This window comes from Schistocerca serialis, chromosome 7 (assembly GCF_023864345.2).
Source record: "Schistocerca serialis cubense isolate TAMUIC-IGC-003099 chromosome 7, iqSchSeri2.2, whole genome shotgun sequence".
Taxonomy (NCBI): domain Eukaryota; kingdom Metazoa; phylum Arthropoda; class Insecta; order Orthoptera; family Acrididae; genus Schistocerca; species Schistocerca serialis.
In genome coordinates this window covers 307,119,582-307,147,382 of record NC_064644.1, presented here as the reverse complement: position 1 = coordinate 307,147,382, position 27,801 = coordinate 307,119,582, and the positions used below count along the sequence as shown (strand labels likewise).

Below are 27,801 nucleotides of genomic sequence, written 5' to 3'. Positions count from 1 at the left end.
TCTTGTATTACTTGTGCCAACTGATCTTGTACTTCCCGGATTTCTATACTCTTCAGTGCCCGTGAAGGCTACAGGTCTTGTGTCATTCAGATCATCATCTACCTTTGAAGATAAGTTAGTGAACTGATCTGAAAGTTCGGCTACTTTATCCGTTAGTGAAATTATTTCCTGTGTGTGTTTTTCTGAACCAAGTTTCATAGTGTCCATTTGTGTTGAAATCGTATCTACTGTGTTCTTTAAGTTTTCCTGAGTTTTTGCAAGTTGCGTAACCGAATCGTTAGATGCAACTGAGTCAATTTTAGCTTGCAAGGTGTCGTGATTTTCATGAAAAATAGTTTGCAGTTCTTTTATGGCTGCTTCGTGATTCTATAATGCATTTTCATGACGCGAAAAAATAGGTTGGAAATGCTCATAAATTTATGTTTTTGCGTCATTACAGACTTTTTGACATTTCGATTCAATGTTATGTAACTCAGTAGTTAAATCTTCACATGTTTGTTCAAGTGTGGTGTCTAACTTCCGAAGATTTTGTTCCATTGTGTCTAACTTTTGAAGATTTTGTCCCATTTGTTTCTGATTTTGTTCAAGCGTTGTGTATAACTTTTGTAGCCTTTGTCCCATTTGTTGCATTAACTGTAATAATAGTGCACTGGTGTCTGAAACATGTTCCTCAGTGCTATTCGGCAGTGCATTTGAACCGACAATATTCGCATTTTGAAAAGCAGAAAATGTGTCTTGATTTATTTGAGAAAACGGTGAGGACGCAAAACCTGAATCTACAGTATTTGAAAGATTGTGTCCTGTCATTACGGAATCCTGAGGCGAGCTGTTGCCGACCGATCGATCGATAATGCTTCCCTGTTCACTAATTGCTTCACTGCCTACACCATTATTTGCAGCTCGCTCCATTTCCCTATGCACAATTACCAAATTACTGCTTTGAACATTAGTTAATTCATTACATGGTGGCGCTAACACACTGCTTTCGTCTTCACTGTCATTTCTCAGTTTACTTTGGAGCCAAGTATTACGTTTTTCACACGCTATTATTGTCACAATATTTCATACGACAATTCATAAAAACACAATTTGAAGAGCAAAAATAAGAGAACACATTAACATAGCACTGAAAATAATATCTAGTTAATGGCAAGCGCAGCTGCGAAGTAGTTGGTGCAAATTTACATGCGTGCCACACCTGTTTTAATGTACAACAATGAAAGACTGCAACTACAAAGGAGATTCTCTCTACAATTACGCGCTAATAATAAACAAAATCTACACTAATTACACAAACTACAAGAAAAAAATCAGAAGATTCCAGTGAGGTATCCTCGGCTAAGGGTCGACATATGAAACGTCCCCTTAGAAAAATTATACATGACTGTGCTTAAACTGACACACAATATTTTTAGCGCAACGCAATCTGACTTTCAAAAATCCCTACAAAAGAATGGCCCTGACTAACATTAACCTATACCTTTCACAAATCACTTACCTCACCAAAAATCTTCGTTACTCGAACTACTGCAATACAGCGAGCGCCACTATTGCCAGCTAAATAAAAGATTCAAACTACGGAAGGCACTAACTACTGATAGGCACAGTTAGCAAATGAAAGATTTTAATAGAGAACAAACAATGTATTTACCTTAATAGTGTTGAAAAATCATAATATACATAGCAGTTCATGACATCCAGTCTTACAAATTTCAAAACTCCGCCATTTCTCTCCCCACATCCACCACTGCTGGCGGCTTACCTCCAACTGCGCAACGCTAAGCGCTGTTAACAGCCAACAGCCCAACACTACAAGGCGAATATTACAACAATGCCACCCAACCACAGACTGCACACAGCACAGCCAGTGATTTTCATATAGAGCGCTATATGGCGTTACCAATATAAAAACCTAAACAGCATACTTACAGTTTCTCCCGCTGTTAAACGATATACTTTCTACTCGTGAAAAGGATATTCTTCTTGTAATTAAAATTAATTTCATAAGAACAAATAATTACTGACTCCTGTGCGGTTGCAGGGTAAACAACTTGGGCACTTTCTCCAAAGAGTAATGTGGCCACTGTTCCCGATCGGACACCATACTGGCATTAATAGTTCGCAGATGAAACTATAAAACAGGAACAAACAAAAAGGAACTACATTTGTAGCCCCAAAGACTTTGTTGAAACATGTGGTATGGTAAAAAAGTATTACTCTAAATGTAAGTCAAGCAACAAGACTAGAATACCTTCCTTACATCACATTAGACGGCTGACAATCAGAAAAGTTTTTACTAAAATATAGCGGAACAAACTTCCTGTGTCAAACTCACTGACAAAAATGATGGTGTATATTGGAACTATTTTGACCACCTCTCGGTAGGCAGAAGCACTATTCAGGGCAAAAAACATGCAATGGCTACTTTTACCATCCGGGCCACGTTACCCTGCCTTGCCCTTCAACGGTCAAAAATCGGGCGAAATTATATCTGTATTTCGCGCAATGTAGCAATTTTTGTGCTCCACTTCCAGGTAATACCAGTAATCAAGACTAATTTCGATTTTCTTGTTAAGTGAGTAGTTGATACAGATGGCTAGGAGGCAGAGAGATACGTTGTGTTTCATTATTGAATAAAAGGACTTGTGCAGGAATAGAATCTTTTCTTAGCTGTACCTGGACGGCGAGGTAAGCGTTAAGATTGCAAATTTTGTCGCGTCTATTGCCAAATTTCAGGGTTCTCACAACATTTTACGCAATGACGTATCGTATCCTCTATGTTGCAGCGAGTATACGTTGACGAGGGCTATGTAGTCTGCTGTTCGTGGGAATCTTTTGCTGGATAACCCTGTTTGAATTCCTAAGGGACCAAACTGCTGAGGTCATCGGTCCCTAGAGTTACACACTACTTAAACTAAATTATGCTAAGAACAAACAGACATACCCATGCCCAAGATAGGAATCTAACCTCCTGCGGGAGCGGCCGCGCAATCCGTGACATGACGCCACTAACTGCGCGCCCACACCGCGAGGCTAACCCTGCTCTCGTGCCACTGAACTGATCAATGGGTTATGGTTAATTGCCCATATTTTTTCCAGTCCTTGCAGCTATTTTAAGTTTCAACATTGCTCGTATATTAAACTTCCTGGCAGATTAAAACTGTGTGCCCGACCGAGACGCGAACTCGGGACCTTTGCCTTTCGCGGGTAAGTGCTCTACCAACTGAGCTACCGAAGCACGACTCACGCCCGGTACTCACAGCTTTACTTCTGCCAGTATCTCGTAAAGCTGTGAGTACCGGGCGTGAGTCGTGCTTCGGTAGCTCAGTTGGTAGAGCACTTGCCCGCGAAAGGCAAAGGTCCCGAGTTCGAGTCTCGGTCAGGCACACAGTTTTAATCTGCCAGGAAGTTTCATATCAGCGCAGAGTGAAAATCTCATTTTGCTCGTATATTGTTAGCATATTGCATTGCACACTGTGGTGGCAAAAATCGTGGGATAGCGAATCGCATGTATACAGGTGGCGGTTGTATCACTTTCACAAGGTATAAAAGGACAGTGGTCTGGCGGAGCTGTCATTAGTACTCGGGTGGTTCACGTGAAAAGGTTTCTGACGTGGTTATGGCCGCACGACGGCAACTAACAGACTTTGAACGCGGAATGGTAGTTGGAGCTAGACGCGTGGAGCGTTCCATTTCCGAAATAGTTGGGGGAATTCAGTATTCCGAGATACACAGGGTCAAGAGTGTGTCGAGCATAACAAATTTCAGGCATTACCTCTCTACTTGGACAGCGCAGTGGCCGTTGGTCTTCACTTAACGACCGTGTGCAGCGGTGTTTGCATAGGGTTGTCAGTTCTGGCAAACTAACAGACTGCGTGAAATAACAGCAGAAATCAATGTGAAACGTACGACGAACATATTCTTTAGGACAATGTGGCGAAATGTGGTATTAATGGGTTACGGAAGCAGACAACCAATGCGAGTGCCTTTTGTAATTGCACATCGTCTGCTGCTCCTCTCCTGTGTTTGTGACCATATCAGTTGGACGCTAGGTGACTGGGAAACTGTGACCTAGTGACAAGAGTCCCATTACAGTTGGTATGAGACGATGACAGGGTTCGAGTGTGGTGCAGATCATATGAAGCCATGCACCCAAGATGTCAACAAGGCACTGTGCAAGCTGGTGGTTGTTCCATAATGATCCAGAACGAGACTTTCACTCTGCAGCGGAGTATGCGCTGATATATAACTTCCTGGCAGATTAAAACTGTGTGCCTGACCGAGACTCGAAATCGGGACCTTTGCCTTTTGCGGGAAAGTGCTCTACCAACTGAGCTACTCAAGCACGACTCACGCCCCGTCCTCACAGCTTTGCTTCTGCCAGTACCTCGTCTCCTACCTTCCAAACTTTACAGAAGCTCTCCTGCGAACCTTGCAGAACTAGCATACCTGAGAAAAGGATATTGCGGAGACAGTTTTAATCTGCCAGGAAGTTTCATATCAGGGCACACTCCGCTGCAGAGTAAAAATCTCATTCTGGAAACATCCCCCAGGCTGTGGCTAAGCCATGTCTCCGCAATATCCTTTCTTTTAGGAACGCTAGCTCTGCAAGGTTCTCAGAAGAGCTTCTGTAAAGTGCTTGGGTAGCTCAGTTGGTAGAGCACTTGCCCGCGAAAGGCAAAGGTCCCGAGTACGAGTCTCGCTCCGGCACACAATTTTAATCTGCCTGTTGTTGGCATCCGTCTGTTCTTGGCATCGTTTACATGGAATGGACTGGGTCCTCTGGTTCAACTAAACCGATCATTGGAAGTACCTAGGTTCGGATTCTTGGAGGCTATTTGCAGCCATTCATGGACTTCATGTTGCCAAACAACGCTTGGAGCTTTTATGAACGACAATGCGCTCCGTCACAGGGACAATTATTCGCGATTGGTTTGAAGAACATTCTAGATAGTTCGAGCGATTGATTTTTCCAGCCTGATCGCCTGACACGAAACCCGTCGAATATTTATGGGACATAATCAGAGGTCAGTTCGCTCACAAAATCCTGTACCGGCAACATTTTCGCAATTATGGCAGCGTGGTTCAATATTCCTGCAGTGGACTTCGAATGACCTGTTGTAACCATGTCACATCGAGCTGCTGCACTACGTGGGCAGAAGGAGGTCCAACAGGATATTAGGAGGTACTTTCTTCCCAGGATAAAATTCAGGCATCTGTTGCAAATAAATTTTGTTATATTTTACCGGTTTCTACAAATTAATATGTCATCTTCAGAAGCCATCAAAATTAGGGATGATATAAATCCTTAGACTTCGGCTGTATATTTACGTGATGTATGAAAAGTATATTACAGAAACATACTTTGTTTTGGTTTTGCAGATGTCATAATTCCATGGTATGTCCAGAAATATACATACTGATTGACAATTTACAGTATCTGAATGACATTTACGTATCTACGAGTATTGTGCTAGCAGTAAATATAACTAAGTTATACAAAGAAGTTATATATATATATATATATATATATATATATATATATATATATACAGGGTGAGTCACCTAACGTTACCGCTGGATATATTTCGTAAACCACATCAAATACTGACGAACCGATTCCACAGACTGAACGTGAGGAGAGGGGCTAGTGTAATTGTTTAATACAAACCATACAAAAATGCATGGAAGTATGTTTTTTAACACAAACCTACGTTTTTTCAAATGGAACCCCGTTAGCTTTGTTAGCACATCTGAACACATAAACAAATACGCAATCAGTGCCGTTTGTTGCATTGTAAAATGTTAATTACATCCGGAGATATTGTAACCTAAAGTTGACGCTTGGAACCTCCGACGTTCAGTTGCGTGTTCTAACAAACACGGGCCACGCTCGGCAAGCAGCGTCTGCATGGACATGTTTACGATGACGACCGTGTTTACGAGTGTGGCTGTAGTGCACTGTTGTGGTTTGGTCTAGCTGTCGCAGTGTCCGCATGTAGCGCTTGCTGCTATTGTTATTCTGCATTCGTCTCCGCACGCAGACTAACTGTAGTACACCGTGTTACCAGACGTCTGTGATAGTGTAGTGTTGTAGGAATTGTGACCATGGCGTATTCGAACTCTGAAAAGGCGAAGATGATACTCATCTATGGCGAGTGTCGACGAAATGCAGCTGAAGCCTGCAGGGTGTATGGAGAACGGTACCCGGACAGAGAGCATCCAACATGCCGCACATTGCAAAACATCTACCGCCAACTGTATGCAACAGGTATGGTCGTAGCACGCAAACGGGTCCGTAACAGGCCCGTCACAGGAGAAGCGGGTGCAGTTGGTGTGTTAGCTGCCGTTGCCATGAACCCACACATAAGTACACGGGACATTGCGAGAGCCGGTGGACTGAGTCAAAGTAGTGTCATGCGCATACTGCATCGTCACCGCTTTCACCCGTTTCATGTGTCGCTACATCAGCAAGTACATTGTGATGACTTTAATCATCAAGTGCAATTCTGAAATGGGCATTAAGGGAGAATGCGTTGCAGTTATACCTGTTTACCGATGAAGCGGGTTTCACAAACCGTGGGGCAGTGAATCTACGGAACATGCATTACTGGTCCGTGGACAATCCTCGCTGGCTGAGACAGGTAGAGCGACAGCGATCGTGGACTGTAAATGTATGGTGCGGAATCATTGGCGACCACCTCATTGGTCCTCACTTCATTGCAGGGGCCCAAACAGCTGCAACATACATCGGGTTTCTACAGAATGATCTGCCAACGTTGCTCGAAAATGTCCCACTGGAAACGCGTAGACGTATGAGGTATCAGCATGATGGTGCACCTGCACATTCCGCAATTAACACTAGGCTGACCCTTGACAGGATGTTCGACGGGCGTTTCATAGGACGTGGAGGGCGCATAAATTGGCCAGCCTGTTCTCCTGATCTTACACCTCTGGACTTCTTTCTGTTGGGTACGTTAAAGGAGAATGTGTACCGTGATGTGCCTACAACCCCAGAGGATATGAAACAACGTATTGTGGCAGCCTGCGGTGACATTACACCAGATGTACTGCGGCGTGTACGACATTCATTACGCCAGAGATTGCAACTATGTGCAGCAAATGATGGCCACCACATTGAACATCTATTGGCCTGACATGTCGGGACACACTCTATTTCACTCCGTAATTGAAAACGGAAACCACGTGTGTACGTGTACCTCACCCCTCATGGTAATGTACATGTGCGTCAGTGAAAAAGGCCAATAAAAAGGTGCTAGCATGTGGACGCAATGTGCTGTTCCAGTCTCTTCTGTACCTAAGGTCCATCACCATTCCCTTTGGATCCTTACGTAATTCGGTGATCTCCGATACACACGATCGAACAGCGGAGGAGTGGTACTCAAGCGTCAACTTTAGGTTACAATATCTCCGGATGTAATTAACATTTTACAATGCAACAAACGGCACTGATTACGTATTTGTTTATATGTTCAGATGTACTAACAAAACTAACGGGGTTCCATTTAAAAAAACGTAGGTTTGTGTTAAAAAACATACTTCCGTGCATTTTTTTATGGTTTGTATTAACCAATTACACTAGCCCCTCTCCTCACGTTCGGTCTGTGGAATCGATTCGTCAGTATTTGATTTTTACGAAATATATCCAGCGGAAATGTTAGGTGACTCACCCTATATATATATATATATATATATATATATATATATATATATATATATATATATATATATATATGAAAGAACATGACATGTAGTTCTAATAATTGACTAATTTTCATGTTTTATATGAGATACTATGCAATCAAAATAGTCGTGTTTTGAATTTACGTGAGAATGTTTATGTTTTTCAAATTCTTCGAAAATATTCATTTTGTAGCACTTTCAACTATATGTAAAATTCGTATGTCAAGCATAGATGACGGAGGAAATGTGTGTTTCTCTGTTTTGAGATGTTCTGGAGAACTTGTATGAATTCTTGCCATTTTTGTTGAGCAAGTGCTCACGAAAGTGAATATTCCATGATTTTTGTCACTTCAGTGTTTATCTTCTTAGTTGCTGGATTTCGTGCAAATGATTTTTCTCTGTAGCTGTACTCTACGAAGAATGAGCGTAGGTGTATGACATGGGTATTGACGAGGTTAACATCAACTGGTGTTTCTCTGCTTGGTGGCTCTACCTCGTTGTTGATACAGCTTGTAGGATGCGCTCTGATGTTACAAGTAGTAATACTCCTCTTTCATAGGATGTCTGCATTATATTGCGCAGAATTTTTAGTGTTGCGACGTTGCGACGTTCTACATAAAAGACCTATATTTCGGCTACAGAGGCGATTTAGGATATTCTGTCTAACCAAAACCGATTTTATGTCTTTTACAAGTGTTCTGCAAGCTACGTTCTTTAAATTAGTGTTTGGCTGTTAATTGAAGTTCAGAACATATTTTCAGTATGGTTTATTGATATCTAACCAGTTCTTAACTTGATACATAAACGAATGTTGCTGATCCACGTTTATAGCAATTTGTGGAAGAAATGTGTTTACATCTGACAGTTTTACTATAAAGATCTAAAGAGTGCGAGTCAAGCATGAACAGTACTATAAGAAGCAAATGGAAGCACATTCTGTACAACTTTCAGATTACTGTTACTGGCTACTATATCAAAAAAGTCTTTTCTTTCCTGCAGGAAAATATCCATAATTATACTGAAATTGACCTGTCGATGTCGTATGATTACTGGAAAGCCTCATTCGACTTTACCTCAACCTCAGATGTAAGTCCTATTGAACTACTGAGCATCTGCGCTCTGACAAGAAAAGATATATGTGAAATGCAGCTAGGATCCCAACAGATGAAGGATTTAATTCAGTAAGTAAGCATCTATGTGAGGATATCCGTGATTTTTTAAAGTTTCATAATCAAGAGGGCATTTGAAAAAGTCCGCTATCTTAATTTTGTTTGCAGGTCCCAGATGTCTTTCGACGTGGTTATCCTAGAGAGGTTCATGCATCACTGCTACTACGGCTTGGTGCACAAGCTGGGATCCCCTCCGATGGTTGGCTTCGTCTCTCTGGGCGCTCCCAGCCCGGCACTAGCAGCGCTGGGAAATCCCAACAACCCCTCCTGCTCCCCTGATATAATGGTCGGATACTCGGACCACATGTCCTTCTGGGAGAGGCTGTATAATGCGTACGTAACAGCACGCTTCCATTACATATGGAATTATAAAATGATATCAGATCAAGAAGAGGTACTTAAAAAGCATTTCGGCGATGATCTCCCCCCTATACGTGATTTTGAGAGAAACTTCAGCCTCCTTCTTGTAAACAATCACTTCAGCATGAACTATCCACGACCGAGACTGCCTGGTGTGATAGAGCTGACGGGACTGCATCTAGAAAGAGAGCGGAAGCCACTTCCACAGGTATGTATAAATTTAATGTTCAGCAATTTAATCAAAGCTCTTATCTTTTTCTTCTCACGACTGTACTATAACACATCATTAATACATGTATACTAGCTTTTTACCTGCGGCTTTGCCTGCATACACGTTAAGTGTACCACACGTTTATAGTATACATCTCCTCCTGGCCCCTCTCTCTGTGCCTCTCCTCCTCCCTCTCTCTTTCCACCTCCTTCTTCCCCTATCTCTCCCTCCATCTCCTCCTCCTCTTTTCTCTGTCCATCTCCTCCTATTTCTGTCGATCTCCTATCTATCTCTTCGTACATCTCTACTTGGTGGCTCTACCTCCTTATGATACAAGTTGTAGGACTACGCTCTGGTGTTGCAAGTAGTAATCCTCCTCTTTCATAGGATGTCATGACCATCTACTGATGTCTGTCCATCCATCTTCTCCTCACCTTTTCTGTTCATCTCTTCCTTGCCCTGTGTAAATCTCCTTCTTCATCCTATATCTCTGTACATTTCACCCTCTCGTCTCTAACTGTCCATCTCCTTCTCCCCCTTTCTCTGGCCATCTCCTTTGCCTCTTTCTCTGTCCTTCTCATCCTCCCTCTCACTATCCATCTCCTTCCTTATATTTGCTCTTCAGGCATCCAAATTTTTATGTGTACCTCATGGATGCTTTTCAATACTGCTCGCACAACACACTAGTCCTGCAGGGCAGCCTGGATATGAAGTATTACCACAAGTTAATCACGCCGACCCCAGTCCTATGGGAGCTAGATGGAATTTACCTGCACAGCACTTCTTTCCGAATAGTAAGTAGGATGTGTACCATAGTTGGTTGAAATCTATCCAGTAGTTTAGTAGTAGATGTGGAACATACATACACACCTGGCACCCAAATACCGAAAAATGCTTCACTGATTTGTTTCATGTTTTCATATAATACTCAAAAAGCGTTAGGCCAGACATAGGCTACAAATTTTTTAAATACACACACAGGTAACAAAAGTCAATGGATAGCGATAAGCACATATACACATGATGATAGTGTCATGTGCACAAGGTATAAAATGTAAGTGCGTTAGCGAAGCTGTCTTTGCACTTAGGTGATTCGTGTGAAAAGCTTTCTGACGTGGCTATGGCCGCAGGCTGGGGTTTGACAGACTGTGAATGCCGAATGGTAGTTCGAGCTAGATGCATGTGACATTTCTTTTCGGAAATCAATACATCGAGATCCACAATGTCGAGAGTGTGCCGAGAATACCAAATTTCAGGCGTTACCTCTTACCATGGACAACGCCTTGGCCGATGGCCTTTAGTTATTGACTGAGAGTAGCGGGGTTTACATAGGGTTGTCAGTGCTAACAGAGAAGCAACACTGCGTGAAATAATCCTAGCAGTCAATTGTGGAACATACGACGAACGTATCCGTTAGGATTTTTGCACAATACTCATGAACATTCGAACAGACAGAGGTTATATACTTGTTAGTGTATAAAATACATATGTAATGTATATAAGGGGGAAATACTGTCACCGAAAATCTTGAAGAGATCTTCACCGATTTCCTTCAATTTTTTAAACGGTAGTCTAATGAACATTCAAACAGAGGCTATATATTTTAATATATATAATATACAATTATAATACATAAAGGGAAACGTTTTTACCAAAAATCTCAAAAATTTCTCTACTGAATTGCTTCATATTTTTACGTGATACTCTAATGAACATATGGAGAGCCGTGGCCTATATGTTCCTTAATATGTAAATATCTATGTAATACATAGAAACGTTGTTACGGAAAGTATTGAAAACTTCTTAACCGTGTTACTTCCAATTTTTACACAGTACTCTAATGAACAACCAGACAGACGTACACTACACATTTTTAATATGTATAATATATATACATATGTAATACATAAAGAGGAAACTTTTTTACAAAAAATCTCTAAAGTTTGTCATCGATTTACTTCAAATTTTTATATGACACTCAATTGAATATTTCGATTACCACAGGCTATATATTTTTAATATATGTAACATATAAATGTATGTGTAATACATAAAGGGAAAGCAAGATTGTTACCAATCATCTTGTAAATTTCTTGATCGATTTAAGTCAGATTTTTATACAGTAGTGTAATTAACATTTAGAGAGACTTAGGCTAATGTAATGTATGAAAGTGAAGCATTTTTACCAAAAATCTCGACAATCCGTTGACTGATTTACTTAAGATCTTTACATGATACTCTAAATAACATTCGGGCAGACATGGGCTACGTTTCTTCAATTTATGAATAGAATGAATATATATCTAATACATAAAGGGGAAACGTCGGTATCAAAAATCTCGAAACGTTGATCGATTTACTTCAAATTTTTACACGATACTCTAATGAACTTTCAGATGAACATATGTATTTTTTAATGTTTATACTGTAGAAATATTTAGTTAATGTAGAAAGGGGAAACGTTGTTACTGAAAATTTCGAAAAGTACCTGATCGATTTACTTCTAATGAACATCTGGACAGCCATGTTCTACATATTTATTTAATATATGTAATATATAAATGGGAAACGTTGTTAGAACAAAATGTCGAAAAGTTCTTGACCACCTGACTTCAAATTTTTATTCGACACTCTGATAAATGTTCAGACAGACATAGGGTTTACATTTTGTTAAACAACAACGTACAGGCTTTCTGTTAAAACCGACTTAAGGAAGAAAATACTATACTGTGCTTTTCTGTTAAAACCGACTGGAAGGAAGGAAATGCTATACTGTGCTCCGCTGTGAAAATGTGCGTTTTGTTTTTATTCCTTGTTGTCTGTTTGAACTATGATAGTAGGATCCTTAAACAATTCGACAAATTGTTTTTCCCATACGTATTCTTTCTCGTTATATACATTTTAAACAACAACTGTTATCAGAACAGTGTGCTGTTTCGTTTTCCTCCCCGCAGTCTGTTTTCACAGAAAACGGGATAGTTGTGTTTGTGGCTTACTGTCTTATGTTTAGAATACAACTACGGAATCGGAATTGGCAATAACAATAAACAACGGTTAAGGTCAGAGAGAAGGGGGAAGAGGAGATAGGCGAAGTGGTGGCTGAGGAAGACAGTGAAGGAGAAGATGATCAGAGAGACTGGGAACGAGAAGATAGTGAGATGGCGGAGGAGAATATAAAGGAGGAGAAGGAGGTTAGCATGTATATCCAATACCCATACCTATTTAGCAATTGCGAAACAGTGTCGGGTTCATATACGTGACCGTAGATTTACTTCGGACGAAGTCTGCGTACAATCATGATTCCGAAGGCAACCGCAAACACTTTTCTATGAAGGAATTGGCCGTCTTGTATTACAGGGAGATAAATGTGTTAACAGTTATGGCGATTACTTTGGAAATAATAAACAGTTTACTTTCTTCTTTTCCATATGTCTCCTTTTCATTTGAGTGCTCCTTATATACAGAGTGCCCATAATTAAAGTTACAGTTTAAAAACGCTGTAGAAAGAGAACCACTGCTCAGAATGACGTCAAAATTTAAACAGCAATTACTGACGCGGGGACAAACGTAGTGGAAAGAAATTACTAAAATTAGATCAATAGATGGCGCTATAAGCATCAGAATATGTACACCTACAGACGCGCGGCACGCAGTTGTCCCTTAATTTGCGTCCGAGATGCTCAATATGGCTGTCTTCATGAAAGAAAGCGCTGCTGGTTAGGCAGTTTTACAAGAACTGTGACTGTGTGCCAGCAGCAATGCAGAAGTTCCGGACGCTCAATGGCAAGAAAAAATACATTGGTACGATATCTGCTAAGGGTCTGGAGAAAATTATTACAATATTCGATAAGACAGGTTGTTTTGAAATGCAGTGTGGCAGAAGGAGGTAAGCAGTTGGTCTGACGTCTGTGAAGACGTGGCCACAACAATGCAGAAGCGGCCAATCGGTGGTGTGCAAACATGCGCTGCATGGATAATAGTCCTAACGTTGTACGTCCTATGAAACATTTTTATCTACGCTAAATCATCTATGTTAAGGAGCTGCTTCCTGCTGAGCTGCCAGCAAGAGAAACGTTCGTTCTGGAATTTCTTGCTCGCGTGGAAATGGAGAATAAATGGCCAATTCATTTCCATGTCCAACGACATGTCGATATGCAGAATATGGGCTATAAAAAATCCTCACGCACATCAACCGGTACCATTTTATACTGCAAAGATAACTGTGTGGGGCGGCTTGACGGCATGTTTATCGTAGGACCGTATTTTTTCGAGGAGATGCGGGTCCTGTTACCTGTACCGTCACTGGTAAATGCTAGGAGAGTATTTTGCGCACCGACGTCATTCCAACACTTCAACAGCGAGAATGTGTGGATAGGATCATTTGTATGCAAGAAGGCGCTCCTCCGCACTTTGTACAGCTAGTGAAGTGGCTGCTGCAGAGGCATTTTGGGAACGTTGGAATTATCAGTCGTCGTTTTCCTACAGTTTGGCCATCCAGGTCAAGCCGGCCGCTGGTGGTCGAGCGGTTCTAGGCGCCTCAGTCTGGAAGCGCGCGACTGCTACGCATTTCGGGGGAGGGTGAGTTAAGCAATCTTTCACAGCACCGACCCCAAACAGGTTCGATGAGGTAAGTAGGTGCAAAAGTCGGGAGCAATATTGGAAAATACTGCTTCCATCGCCCAGTCACTATCAAGCGCTTCCTTGAGTTTCCGTTTGATACCCAAACTCGACCCCATGTCCTTCTAACACAGTGGTTCCCAATCTTTCGGAGACCATTGCCTCTGAGCACGATCAGATATTAGTCAGTACCCCCATCAACCCCCACCACCCCCTCCCACACCATTATTAAAATTAGGTCTTAACTAAACTTTATAATGAAAAATAATTTTCTTTGACACTTTCATTTTTAAAATGACGGAAGATAAATGACATTAAGTTGTTATGGGTTTTCATTAAACCACGAACTAATGAGCCAATGGGGCAATCGGTACTGATTGTTTCTAACAACCTTTTTTTTATTGAATGATGAAGCAGTCCTCAGTGCATCGATAATGCTACCTACAACTCCTTCTCAGGAAAGAAAGATAACGACCCACATTGAGGACAGACACTTGTTACAAAACATGCTTCCTCTTCACCACCTCTCTCCCTAGCAACATTTGCTTCATCCACATGCTGCACCTCCATTTAAGATCAACCAAGTTGAAATGTGTTCACTGTACTTACCCCTACTGTTTGTAAATCATTTGATTGTTAGACTCCTTACCTATGAACTGGCACAAACTAGAAGACTTCAGGCCGCCATTGCTTTGTGTCTGATCACTGCCACAACAATAACAACAACAACAACAAGTACTACTACTACTACTACTAATAATAATAATAATAATAATGATAATAATGAATAGGTCCTAAGTAACGCACTAGCCATTACATAGTTATTGTTGCGCTCAGCTGTCAGTTAGTTTAGTTATTGTTCCCAGGTGAACAATGAAGCAATTTCTGGTCTGTTGCTGGAACTACGTTCAACTCTGATAAGACATTTTCATGACACATTTAAACATATCTAATGCATATGTCTCAATTTTGCTGTCATAGGTGGAGATGTTGTTCATACATTCGTTTCACTAGCTGTAACCTCCACCACACTGTCAAGCGTTAATGCTGGCACAGTAAAGTCTCGATGATTCGAGGTGAACGGGACCGGGACCACCTCGAACTTTAAAGTCATATTCATAAGAGTAAACCACATGAAGAATGCCTCGCTAGCTTCTTTTCTTCTTCTTCAAACTCCGACTTCTTCGTAATTTTTCGGTTGAGAGACTCTTCAGAGCATTTCATTGAAGAAAAGTGTCTCAGTTTCAGTCGGTTGCTTGCTCAGTCACCAACAGTAACTTCGTCGACCCTATATTCGAAAGCAATCCTCCTTTATCGAGCCGTTTCAGTGCTTCTAACTTAACATTTAGAGGCACTAATTTGCTTTTGTTTGTTGCAGTAATCATTTTAGGTGTACAGGCAAAATAGTCAACACTGTGTTTTACTGATAATGATAAACCTAAGACACCATTTTCAACAAAATTATGCTTATGTAAACAATTAAAAACCGGGAGAGCATATGTGTGGTGTCGTTGAACAGGTCTTGTGCCATCAGTGGCTGGGGGAAACGCATCGAGGTTCCATACGCTGTATAGAAGTTTTTTTAATTTTTTTTCGAGGCTCGTAATTCCGAGAATCAGAATATAGAGACTCTACTGTATTTGAAAAAAAGCGATTGTTGTTAACTTATATAATCAGTTTGCAAAAACAGACATAATGTCTGATGGGATACCGCAATCAGTGGTTATACAATGTTACTTATAATCCGTCTTGATTGCTAAAATGATTATTCACATGACCGGTTTCAGATACTCTAGAACCATCTTCAGATCTGAAACGATAATGATACTATTTACAAAATATGTAATAGTAGGAATAAGTTTCAGGATTCAGGTGTAATGACAGCTGTAAACAATATATAGGGCAAACTGGTAGGAACTATTCAGGGAGCACACCTACTCTCAAAACAAAACAGCGTTTGGGGCGCATATGGCTGCCTTAAAGCACTCAGTCACGAACACTGAACAAAATTTAGACATCCTGCATAGAGCTCATAAAGGGCGGTTTCTTAACATTTTGGAAGAAACTGAAATATACAGCCACAAAAAGAAAGATCCGGATTTAACCCTCGACGAGCAAAGCGAGTTCAATCATAACGCCTATTTTAGTATTTATGACGACTTACTGAGATGATCACTGTTGCGTATAGAAGTGCAAGTCGATGGATGAGAAATGGTGCATGGTGAAAAAGTTGGAAGGTGCATGCACCGCCTAACGTCGTTGACGGGGACATCCTGCACGTCCCTCTTACCCACGGCGATGGGTATCAGACGACCGAACGGCTCGCGGCACAACACCGAAATGGCGGGAACCACGGAAGCAGACCATGGAGGAAAACAAGTCTACACCAGCGCCATGGATATAGAAATCGCCCTTTGCTTTTAGATCGTACAAAAATGATAATTTTACTGTGTATTTTAATTTTGAAAAGTAGAGATTTTAAACTTGACGCCTACAGATTGTAATTAAGTATTTTTAGAGGTAAAAGTAAATTAGAAAAATCTACTTAATATAGTATGTCCATATGTAATGTAACAAATGTACCAGACACCACCTGTCGGTAATAGTTTTGTAATTAATACAAATGACGTGCATTCTGCCAACCAATTTTATGTGACGCAGCATGTGAAGGTTGCTGTGTGTGGACGGGTTACTCAAAAATGGTTCAAATGGCTCTGAGCACTATGGGACTTAACATCTGAGGTCAGCAGTCCCCTAGAACTTAGAACTACTTAAACCTAACTAACCTAAGGACATCACACACATCCATACCCGAGGCAGGATTCGAACCTGGGACCATAGCGGTCGCGCGGTTCCAGACTGAAGCGCCTAGAACCACTCGGCCACACGGGCCGGTGACGGGCTACTCCTGTAACCGAAATTGCAGGTATGTTCTGGTACATTTGATGTTGACTGGATAGGATGAAAAAGGTTTGCATTTGGGAAATAGTAAATTGATATCATTATCGTTTCAGATCTGAAGATGGTTCTAGAGGAACCGAAACCGGTCATGTGAATGCAATCAAGACGGATTATAAGTAATATTATATAATCAGTATTACGTAATAGTGATGGTAGTGATGATCTTTTAAAAATAATTTACTTCGTTACTTCTTTTTACACATAAGAAAACTTCATTTTACTCCCTAGGGGATAGTTACCCCCACGCTGGAAACCGTTGATCTAACAGTATAACTCTGTTCTCTGCTGAAGCTACTGCGCCATAATCAAATCTCAGTTCCCTCTTTTATAGAATCGCAATATTTAGTCACCTGGACCAAAATCCTCTTCCCCTTAAATTGTGTACTGTGGCGTATCACTAGCATATATGCTTTTTGTTTTATGTGATCCCTGTGATCCTCACAGAACTCGGTGACGGTGCGAATAGTTTGTAAATGCTGCCACATTTACAGAGAATACTTACTGCACGCACCTGGTTCTCCGGATCCAAAGTCGTCTCTGACAGGACGTAATTTTTCGCGGATCTTCGGAGTTAAACATCAGCCAAAGCGCCGGACGTCGCGAGTGGGACATCGAACGGAAATACAAGACAGTTACAAGTCGCTAGAAACGGTAGTTTCCAATATGGCGCCTCGCGCCTGGTGACATCATCGCTCCGTGGAGAAAATTTAGGAAATTTGTGGTAAGGTCTTATGGGACCAAACTACTGAGGTCATCGGTCCCTAAGCTTACGCATTACGTAATGTAACTTAAACAACTTATGCTAAGAACAACACCCACACCCATGCCCGACGGAGGACTCGAGAACCCTTGACGGGGGCAACCACGTGGACCATGACAAGGCGCCCGAGGCCGAGCGGCTACTCCGCGCGGCCATCCGTAGAGAGACCAATGCTGTGTCAGATTGCTTAGCGAGTTACACATCTTGTACTAATGTAACCAGTGTTCCTCTCCGTTTCTTTCTCCGTGCACGGATTAGCCTTACAAGGAACGACTGCCTGTGCGTTAAGCAATGAGGTCGAGATTGTTATACTTTGTCAGTGATTGGAAGGAAGTACTATGTTCTTTGGGTCCTTTCCAAAGTTGGGTAGGGAGCGTTGTAAGACAAATCCGTACTGTAAACTACAGCTCCTTCGTTTTACTTTCCAAACATGAGAGTCTCTTATGGCAATAGTACCAAACAGACATGGCCTAAACTGGTAAATAAAAATTTCTTCGTGGTAAGTAGTGAATATTTAACGTGTTGTTAGTAAGGACATTCTTTTGTTTATGTCCCTGTAAGTGTGTATCTAGGTTTCGTTACCTGTGAAGTGAGAGCATTTAGAATATAATGCACACAGGTACTGCAGTCGACAAAAGCTACAACTTAAGTCGGTCCACCAGCCAATTATCAACTTCGCCTCCGTACCCAAATATGCTGCGCAATGACAAAAGCGTTCAGGATGTAGGAGAGAACATCGAATGACACTAAAATTTTGGACATATCGTAATGGATGCTGATGCATCGTAATGTGGCATTGTCGAAAATATTTGACCTACTGTCAGATTTAAGAATAAATTGGCTTCTAAGAAGGCAGAAGAAAATGTGTAACGAAAGTGATAACAAGTTTGAGACTTACAGTTATATGTATAAGTAAAGTGTAAAAAGTTACATGTACAGAATTTTGAAGTGTTTAGAGGAGATAAAAAGAAACACAGTTTCTTATATGACAAAACATATCACAGGTTCACCGTTACACATCCGTGAAGGTTTCGACACTTACGATGTTGAGAGACGGAGTTCAAGCTGCCGTGTAATGGACATTGTACTAGAGATGCTCCTGATAATGTCGTCCGTTTACATTAATGCACAACTAGCATCTGCACGCTAATGATTGTCTAACACGTTAAAGCAACAAGGTGTTTCACGAATAATAGCTGCAGCATCAGCCGTGAGAGCGTGGTGGTTACGGTACTGGCCCACCGCTCCCAATCCAACAGCTGGGGAAAATATTGGCTAAATATTGACTGATGTCAATGGCAAAGTGTGGTGGAGCTCAATGCAATGGATTTCTATTTGTTAGGGAGATAGTGTACGAGATACCGACAGACACTCCAAAAGAGCTGGTTGCCCGTTTGGATGAAGCTACAGCCATTCCTTGTCAAACTCCTGGTTGTTTTGAACATGTATGACACTCACAAGGGAAATCCCCATCGCACCCACCCCCAGATTTAGCGTTAAGAGGGCCCACTGGACAGCGCGTCAAAAACTGAACACAGTTAAAACATGAAAGCAGCAAGAAGGTGCACTGGACTGTGAGAAGAAGCAAAATAGAAACAGTGAACGGTCCAAGAACAGGAGATGCAATATAGAGCAGGCGACAAGACAGCCGGCACGGTAGTTCGGCGTGTTCGGTCAGTAATGGTTACGGTGTAGGACCGCAAGCGACCGCGCCGTGCAAACCTCCCTCGTGAAAAATTAATTATTTATTTTGTTTCGATTTTTTTCAAATTTGTGGATGTGTCGTGGCTTAACGTTCATTTGCAACAGCGAGTTGTAATTGATGACAAGGCGATAACTCAATAGAATCCTCCACCGGAGAACACGTCTGGTGCGTCACATACGGCATTAGTGACTGTACATGCCTTATTTCATAGAAATCTCTTATCGACGCACCTAATTCGCACGACTGGTAAGTGAGTGAGACACGGCTCCTTGCCCGATGTAGGTGTACGTGTGAATGTGATAAGCTGCAACAAATGAACGCAATGGTTTTACAATCGCGCAGTTTCTCTGTGCTCTGTCAAAACACAGGTTTTTAACGTTTCTGAAGTGGCATTCCTTTTGGGTGTTTTGAGTCTTGAATTCCTTTGTTTTAACATAATTCACACCCGTTTATTTGATGTTTTCATTTCTGTGAGACATCTATGTGGTATCTCGCCTGCTCTCAATATTCACCACATGTACTTCCGACGGTAACGTATTCTTACCACATAACTCATATTCTACAACCAATGTGTAGTATGTCAATTGCCAAGATTACAGAAAGAGAACAAACATTTCAATGACTGCACGGACGGTTCATAACGTTGCGAAAACAATAAATAGCAGGAGGGAGTTTCGATTACCGTTCGGCCGTTAGGCAGTCCGACACCAGGACCACTTACCGACGAAGCTGTTGCTGCTTCAGGTTGCTCTTTATTGCACTTCTTATTCTTGGACCATCCACTGTTCCTCTTATTCTTGGACCGTCCACCGTTCCTATTTCGCTTTTTCTCACAGTTCAGTGCACCTTCTTCGTGGCCGGCCGCGGTGGCCATGCGGTTCTAGGCGCTGTAGTCCGGAACCGCGCGACTGCTACGGTCGCAGGTTCGAATCCTGCCTCGGGCATGGATGTGTGTGATGTCCTTAGGTTAGTTAGGTTTAAGTAGTACTAAGTTCTAGGGGACTGATGACCTCAGATGTTAAGTCTCATAGTTCTCAGAGCCCTTTGAACCATTTGAAACCACCTTCTTCCTGTTTTGACGCTTGATCTTTGTTCAGTTTTTGACGGGCCATCCACTAGACAACCTTACCACTGAATCTGAGGGGTGTACGATAGGGAGTTTCAGAAGACACAGCAGGTCTGCTAAAGAGACTGCATACACTGCGATTGTCCCTCCCCTTGTCGAGTACTGCCGCGCGGTGTGGGAAGCTTATAAGAGAAGATTGAAGGAGGACATCGAAAAAGTTCAAAGAACTACAGCTCGTTTTGTGTTATCTTGAAACAGGGGAGAGAGCGTCACGCGTATGACACGCGAGCTGGAGTGGCGATCTTTAAAACAAAGACGTTTTTCGTTGCGACATGATCCTTCCGCGAAATTTCAATCAAAAACTTTCTCCTCCGAATGTGAAAATGATTTATTGAGGCCTACCTACACGCAGAAAAATAATCATTGTAATAAAATAAGAGAATGAAAGCTGGCACGGAAATATAAGTATACACTTTTCCCGCGTGCTATTCAAGAGTGGAAAGGTAGCGAAATAGTCCGAAAATGGTTCGATCTGCCGTCTGCCAAGCACTTCAGTGTGAATTGCGGAATAGTCATATAGATTGTGTACTTTACTTTCTACCCGTATGTCTGTCTCGCCGCCATTTAGGTATAACAACAAAGGAAATCACAAAATTGTGGGATTAAACGCTCTATTAAACACCGTACATTAAGAGTATTCTGCCATTTGTCACTGTACTGCAGACGCGGAGTACTGAATACATTTTGTGCAAATATGAGTAAATAATTTTGTTAGTCTGGATTCTGGGTTGAAATTACCTCGAATAGCAGTAAACACGCTGTGGAGGAGTTCACTATTTGGTCAAAAGTATTCGGACACCGCAATGTAATGCGAAATTAGCCACTGCATGTTAGTAGAATCGGACCCGCCATTATCAAAGGAGGCGCAGAGTATTGTGTTCTCGGTAGAGCTGCATTAGGAGCAGAATGGGTCGGTCAGGAGAGGTAAGTGATTTAGAACGTGGACTAAATATTGGGTGCTACTCCAGTAACAATTCCATCAGGATCATTTCAAGCCTTGCAAACCTGCCCTAGTCTACCGTTGGTGATGTGACTGTTAAGTTTAAAGACAAAGGAACAACCACAACTAAACCGAGACCAGACAGACCACGTGTACTGGCGGACAAGAGACCGTCGAACGTTGCGGAGGGTGGTTGTAAAAATCAGCGAAAGGGATCACCCATCAGTTCCAAAGTGCTACCAGTAGCCCAGCGAGCAACAGTGCTTGCTTAGGGAGTTAAAAAGAATGGAATAGAAAGTTCATTATATTACATGTAAACTGAAGGTGGAGAGGGGAAGAGAGGAAAGTAAAGGGAGTGGATCGCTGCTGTCAGCTGCATCGGGTCGTGACGCGGAATAAGCTGCGACGAGCGAAAATGTGTACCGGACCGGGATTCCAACCTGGGGTCTCCTGCTTACTAGGCAGGTGCGGTAGCCACTGCGCCATCCGGGACACAGTTTTATCGCAACTGCGTGGACTATCTCTGCACGCCTCATGGCAGATTCCCAGTCCCATCGAGCGCCACCTATCCGCATTCCCTCTCCATTTCCTCCATGCTCGCTACTCTGATATTCCCACAGGAGGTCGGACGTATTTGTACATCCGCACTGAAGAAGATGGATCCATTGCCCAGCCAGGCCAATCAAATTATGTGAATGCATTCACATAATAGTTCGTCATATGTCACACAGGTCTGTAGACAATCCTAAGCGACGCCTGAAGTGGTGTAGTGTATGACGAAACGAGTGATCTGGAATGATGAGTGACGCTGTACCCTGTGGCAACCCGATGGTAGAGTTTGGGTTTAACGAACGTTATCTACCATCACATGTAACTCCAACAGTGAAGTACGGAGGAAGCGGTGTACGAGCATGTAGATGTTTCTAGTGGTTACTGTGTGGTCTCTGTACTGTGATTATGTAAACGCTAAATGCAGAAGATTATGGACACATTTACTAGCATTGTGTCCTACTTTTACCAGAGGAACTGTCGAAACGATGATTGTTGGTATGAGCATGATATTGACTCCTGTCATAAACCAATATGAGGCAGTGGTTTGTTTGCAATGACATTCCTGAAATGGACTGGCTTATCACGAGTCCAAACCTGAACCCAATGGAACACCTCTGGGATTAGCCTCAACGGCAATCTTACTCCAGACCCACAGCATCTAACACCACCTTCTCTGATTACAGTTCTTGTGGAAGATGTGGCTGCCATTTCTCCACAGACCTTCAATCACCTCGCTCTAAGTGACCCTAGCTGAATTCAAGCCAAACAATGAAGGCTTTCACGATCGGATGTTTCAGCTGCTGAGAATTCTTCCGGGTTGTATGGCCGTGGTCCATGGAACTCTTCAGTCCCTGACGTTTCGTCCAAAGCTGCGTTGGACGTCTTCGGAGGTGCTCCTGGTTGTGCTGAGTCTTGCCGACTGACGAGTCGGACGTCGAAGAGCGGCCTAAATACCGTGGAAAGTGGTCGTGGTCTGGATTTTACGTGATAGCAAAGATAAACCTTGTCAAAGATAAAATTTTTGAACTATCGATCACAGTACGTCAAAGATAAAAACTTCTCATCGATTCTGTAGCGCGACAGTCCATATATCACTGAGTTTCATGGCTTCTTCTTTTCTGTTAAAATTATCCCCATGTTTATAGATTCCGATGGTTTCTCCATATAACCGTGGATAATAGGTCGTCATAGTACGTAGAACTTCAGTTTCCGAAAATTTCGCTACCTGATCACCTGCTTGAAGAGCATGTTCCGCCACGGCTGATTTGTCTGTTTTCCCTAGTGGGCATAGACTTTTATGTTCCTTCAACCGTGTATTTACACTTCTCTTTGTAGTTCCAATGTAGACCTTGCCACACGTAAACGGAATCTTGTATACACCACTTGCAGACAGAGGGGACGTTTATCCTTAACGGAACGAAGTACTTGGCCTATTTCCTTACTTGGTCTGAAAATCTATCGAACGTCATGTTTCCTTAGAATCTTGCCGATCTGATCCCTTACTTTTTTGATGAAGGGTAGAGAAACCGTGTTCTTCCATCGCTGTGTCCTGTCGTTGTCCTTAGACCTCCTGTTATTCGGTCGCAAAACTCTATTTATTTCCTTACTAGAATACTAGAATACCCATTCTTCTCAAAAGCCTGCTTTATATGTTTTAGCTCGGCGTCCAGGTGTTCCGGGGTACAAATCCTTTTAGCTCTGTCCACTAGACTTTTAAATACACCTCTTTTCTGTTGTGGATGATGATTGGAATCCTTATGCAAGTATCTGTCGGTATGTGTAACCTTTTGAAAGACTTTATGTTTCAAGCTGCCATCAGTCTGTCTCATTACGAAGACATCCAAGAAGTTTTTATCTTTGACGTACTATGATCGATAGTTTAAAATTTGTTATCTTTGACAAGGTTTATCTCAGCTATCACGTGAAATCCATACTACGGCCACTTTCCACGGTATTTAGGCCGCTCTTCGACGTCCGAGTAGTCAGTCGGCAAGACTCAGCACAACCAGGAGCACCTCCGAAGATGTCCAACGTAGCCTTGGACGAAACGTCAGGGACAGAAGAGTTCCATGGACCACGGCCATACAACACGGAAGAATTCTCAGCAGCCGAATTCAAGCCGTCATAAAGGCAAAGGGAGGAGGCTCCACATACTGATAGTGTGTGATACTTCTGATCAGATAGTGAAAGCGTATTGCATATAGGCAAGTACAAAGAATTTATTTATTCCTAAACTGAATGACACATTGGACACTTTACAGTAACCAACTATCTTGCAGAATATTCAGAGTTTCCTCGACGGTGCAAAAGACGGAGTGATTTACTTCAGTCTCGGTAGCAACGTGAGAGCCAGTGCGATGCCAGAAGACAAGAGACGAGCCTTCCTGTCGGCTTTCTCGCAGCTTCCACAGCGCGTGCTGTGGAAGTGGGAGATGGATAACCTCCCTGGGCAGCCGGAGAACGTCATGATAGCCAAATGGCTGCCCCAGCAGGACGTCTTGGGTAAGTTTCTCTACAGTTCAGCAATCCTGTAATTAAAATCTCATAGAAGTTGTGTATCTTACCTCCCTTTTCGCTTTTTCAGCACATCCGAACATTCGTCTGTTCATCACCCAGGGAGGACTCCAGAGCATGAATGAAGCAAGCTACTTCGCTGTGCCCTTGATTGGAATTCCTTTCATGGGGGACCAGCAGCACAATGTAGCTAAAATGGTACAAGCTGGAGTGGCATACCGGCTGCAGTTTAAGGATGTTACGACCGATACCGTTCTCAAAGCCATTCACACCATCCTTGACGATAAAAGGTAAGAACATACGACAATAATACGAGCACCGCTTGAAAACTTCTGCACCCCACGTAAGCGCGTTCATAACAGTGGAATGAGTACCGTGTGCGCAACTTAAGTTGCCAGCCTTGCCTTCAGCACGCGTTTTCATTGTTACGATAATTTGTGCTTTGAGCGAGAAATTGTGATTTGAATTGGAGGGAGAGAATGACTCAGTCAAAGCTCGCGCAGTGACCATTGATCTTACATTAAAATTGAGAGTTTAAGGGGGGACACATCAACCGAAATTCACAATGCTCCAGTTGAGGTTTGTGGAGATAGTGATCTGGATCGAAGCACGTGTCACTGTGGGTTTACAGTTTTCGCAAAGGCTGGACAAGGACTGAAGACAACCAAGGATGGGTGGTCAGCAACTGCAGCAGACTACACTTCCGCTGTCGAAAATAATTTGCAAGAAAGTCTACACAAAACATGCAAAGGAATTTCATCATCATCATCATCATTTTCTTTGGGCCTTTGTCCCACTTCAACGCTGGGTTGGCCTTGTTACTATAGATATGGCGATGTTACTGTCGGAGGATGGCCGAATGCCCTTCCTGTCACCAACCCATACCCCCTGGGATGAAATAAGTGTACCACAGCTGTCTGTGTCTACTGGAAGCCTTGAAATAGTGCGAACATTTTCACATGTCTGCGAGTCGTGTAACTCAGACGGGACATGGAGGCCAGCCTGGTATTCACCTAGTGGGATGTGGAAAACCGCCTAAAACCCACATCCAGGTTGGCCAGCACACCGGCCCCTGTCGATAATCCGCCGGCCGTATTCGATCCAGGTTCGGCGCGCCTACCCGAGTCCAGGAAGCAGCGCGTTAGCGCCCTCGGCTATCCTGGCGGGTCTCATGCAAGGAAATTTCAAGTGAAGTAAACATGAAACTTCCTGGCAGATTAAAACTGTGTGCCCGACCGAGACTCGAACTCGGGACCTTTGCCTTTCGCGGGCAAGCGCTCTACCATCTGAGCTACCGAAGCACGACTCACGCCCGGTACTCACAGCTTTACTTCTGCCAGTATCTCGTCTCCTACCTTCCAAACTTTACAGAAGCTCTCCTGCGAACCTTGCAGAACTAGCACTCCTGAAAGAAAGGATATAGCGGAGACATGGCTTAGCCACAGCCTGGGGGATGTTTCCAGAATGAGATTTTCACTCTGCAGCGGAGTGTGCGCTGATATGAAACTTCCTGGCAGATTAAAACTGTGTGCCCGACCGAGACTCGAACTCGGGACCTTTGCCTTTCGCGGGCAAGCGCTTGCCCGCGAAAGGCAAAGGTCCCGAGTTCGAGTCTCGGTCGGGCACACAGTTTTAATCTGCCAGGAAGTTTCATATCAGCGCACACTCCGCTGCAGAGTGAAAATCTCATTCTGAAGTAAACATGTCTGCCTCTTTGGTGTACAGAATCATAACCGAGAAACTACAGAAAAGAAAGGTCACTGCTAAGTGGGTTCCTCATCATGTAAGAACAGAGTAAAATACAAATCGTAAGATAACTACACAACAATGGCTTCAACGCTACGAGTCAGAGGAAGATCAGCGTTTAAAATGATTGTTGCCACATGGGTTCGAGATATTGAGCCAGAACTGAAATATCAGTTCTTCCTGTAGAAACACCCCGACTCCCCTCGACCAAAAAAATGCCAACGATGATTATGGTAAATGACAGTAATTAACTGTTAGAAACAAATAGAGCGCCACGGGACATCACTACACGGACTTTCTAGAAATGTTTTGCGGCCAAAAATTCGTCAAAGATAGTCCTACACTTTTTCATCTGGAGTGCTCATTCTGCACGATAATGCACGACCATGTATTACCGAACCTGTACACAGAGTTTGGGGAATTACGGTTATAGGAAATCCTTCCCCATCTACCCTAGCGTCCTGACATCAGCCTAGTAGACTTCGATTTGTTTCCAAAACTCAACAAATCACTCCGACGGAAACATTTTCAAACCATTGATGAAGCTTCTGACGCTATGATCTGAGTAATCAGACAGATCAACAAACATGGTACCCTAACGGGAATACAGTACTTACAAAGGGACTGAGTCGCTGTTGTTGCGAAGACTAGAGGTAACGTGGAAACCTGTAAAGCCACTTTGTGAAAAAAGATGAATCGAACCATAATTTTACGTTATTCAAACTTTTTGAAATGACCCTCGTATTTATTCCACCACTCCAGTTCCCGAAGTGCCACATAGTACTCTGCACGAAGGGATTACCGTTTTGATGAAGCGTATGCGGTTATATCCTATTATGAAACGTTTAATCTGCACTACATCTAGTGTTTGCGCAGTCCAAGCTGATACACGCCGCGGTGGCTGATGGGAGCGACATGCAGATCAATATGGATCCTTCGCAAATCACACACAAGTGCCCGGGACAGGGTTCATAGAACCACCTTCACAATAATTTTCTATTATTCCAATCTCGAGCAGCGCGTGGAAAAAATGAACACCTATATCTTTCCGAACGAGCTCTAATTCCCCTTGTTTTATTACGATGAACGTTTCTCCCTATGTAGGTCGGCGTCAATAAAATATTTTCGCATTCGGAGGAGAAAGTTTGTGACTGAAATTTCGCGAGAAGATTCCGCAGCAACGAAAAACGCCTTTGTTTTAATGATGACTGGTCTGCGCTAGTACTGCGGACATACTCTGCAAACCACTGTGAAGTGAATGGCAGAACGTACTTACCACTGCATCGTATATTAGGGTTTCTTCCCGTTCCATTTTTGAATGGAGCGAGGGAGCAATGACTGCCTAATTGCCGCTGTGTTCTTTGTAATTGGCCTCATATTATCTTCACGATCCCTAAGGAAGCGATGTACGGAGGCCTGTAATATTTTCCTAGATT

At 42.6% G+C, this 27,801-nt stretch overlaps 1 protein-coding gene across 1 annotated transcript in view; it reads left to right on the top strand.

Annotated features, from left to right (window-relative positions):
- Positions 1–27,801, top strand: part of LOC126413033 (UDP-glycosyltransferase UGT5-like) — a 60,552-nt gene that overhangs the window by 19,204 nt on the left and 13,547 nt on the right. Inside the window, exons 2-5 of the mRNA XM_050082926.1 lie at positions 8,704–8,885; positions 8,982–9,441; positions 24,394–24,607; positions 24,690–24,909. Coding sequence (XP_049938883.1) covers positions 8,704–8,885; positions 8,982–9,441; positions 24,394–24,607; positions 24,690–24,909 — 1,076 coding nt within the window. The remainder of the gene's footprint in view (positions 1–8,703; positions 8,886–8,981; positions 9,442–24,393; positions 24,608–24,689; positions 24,910–27,801) is intronic.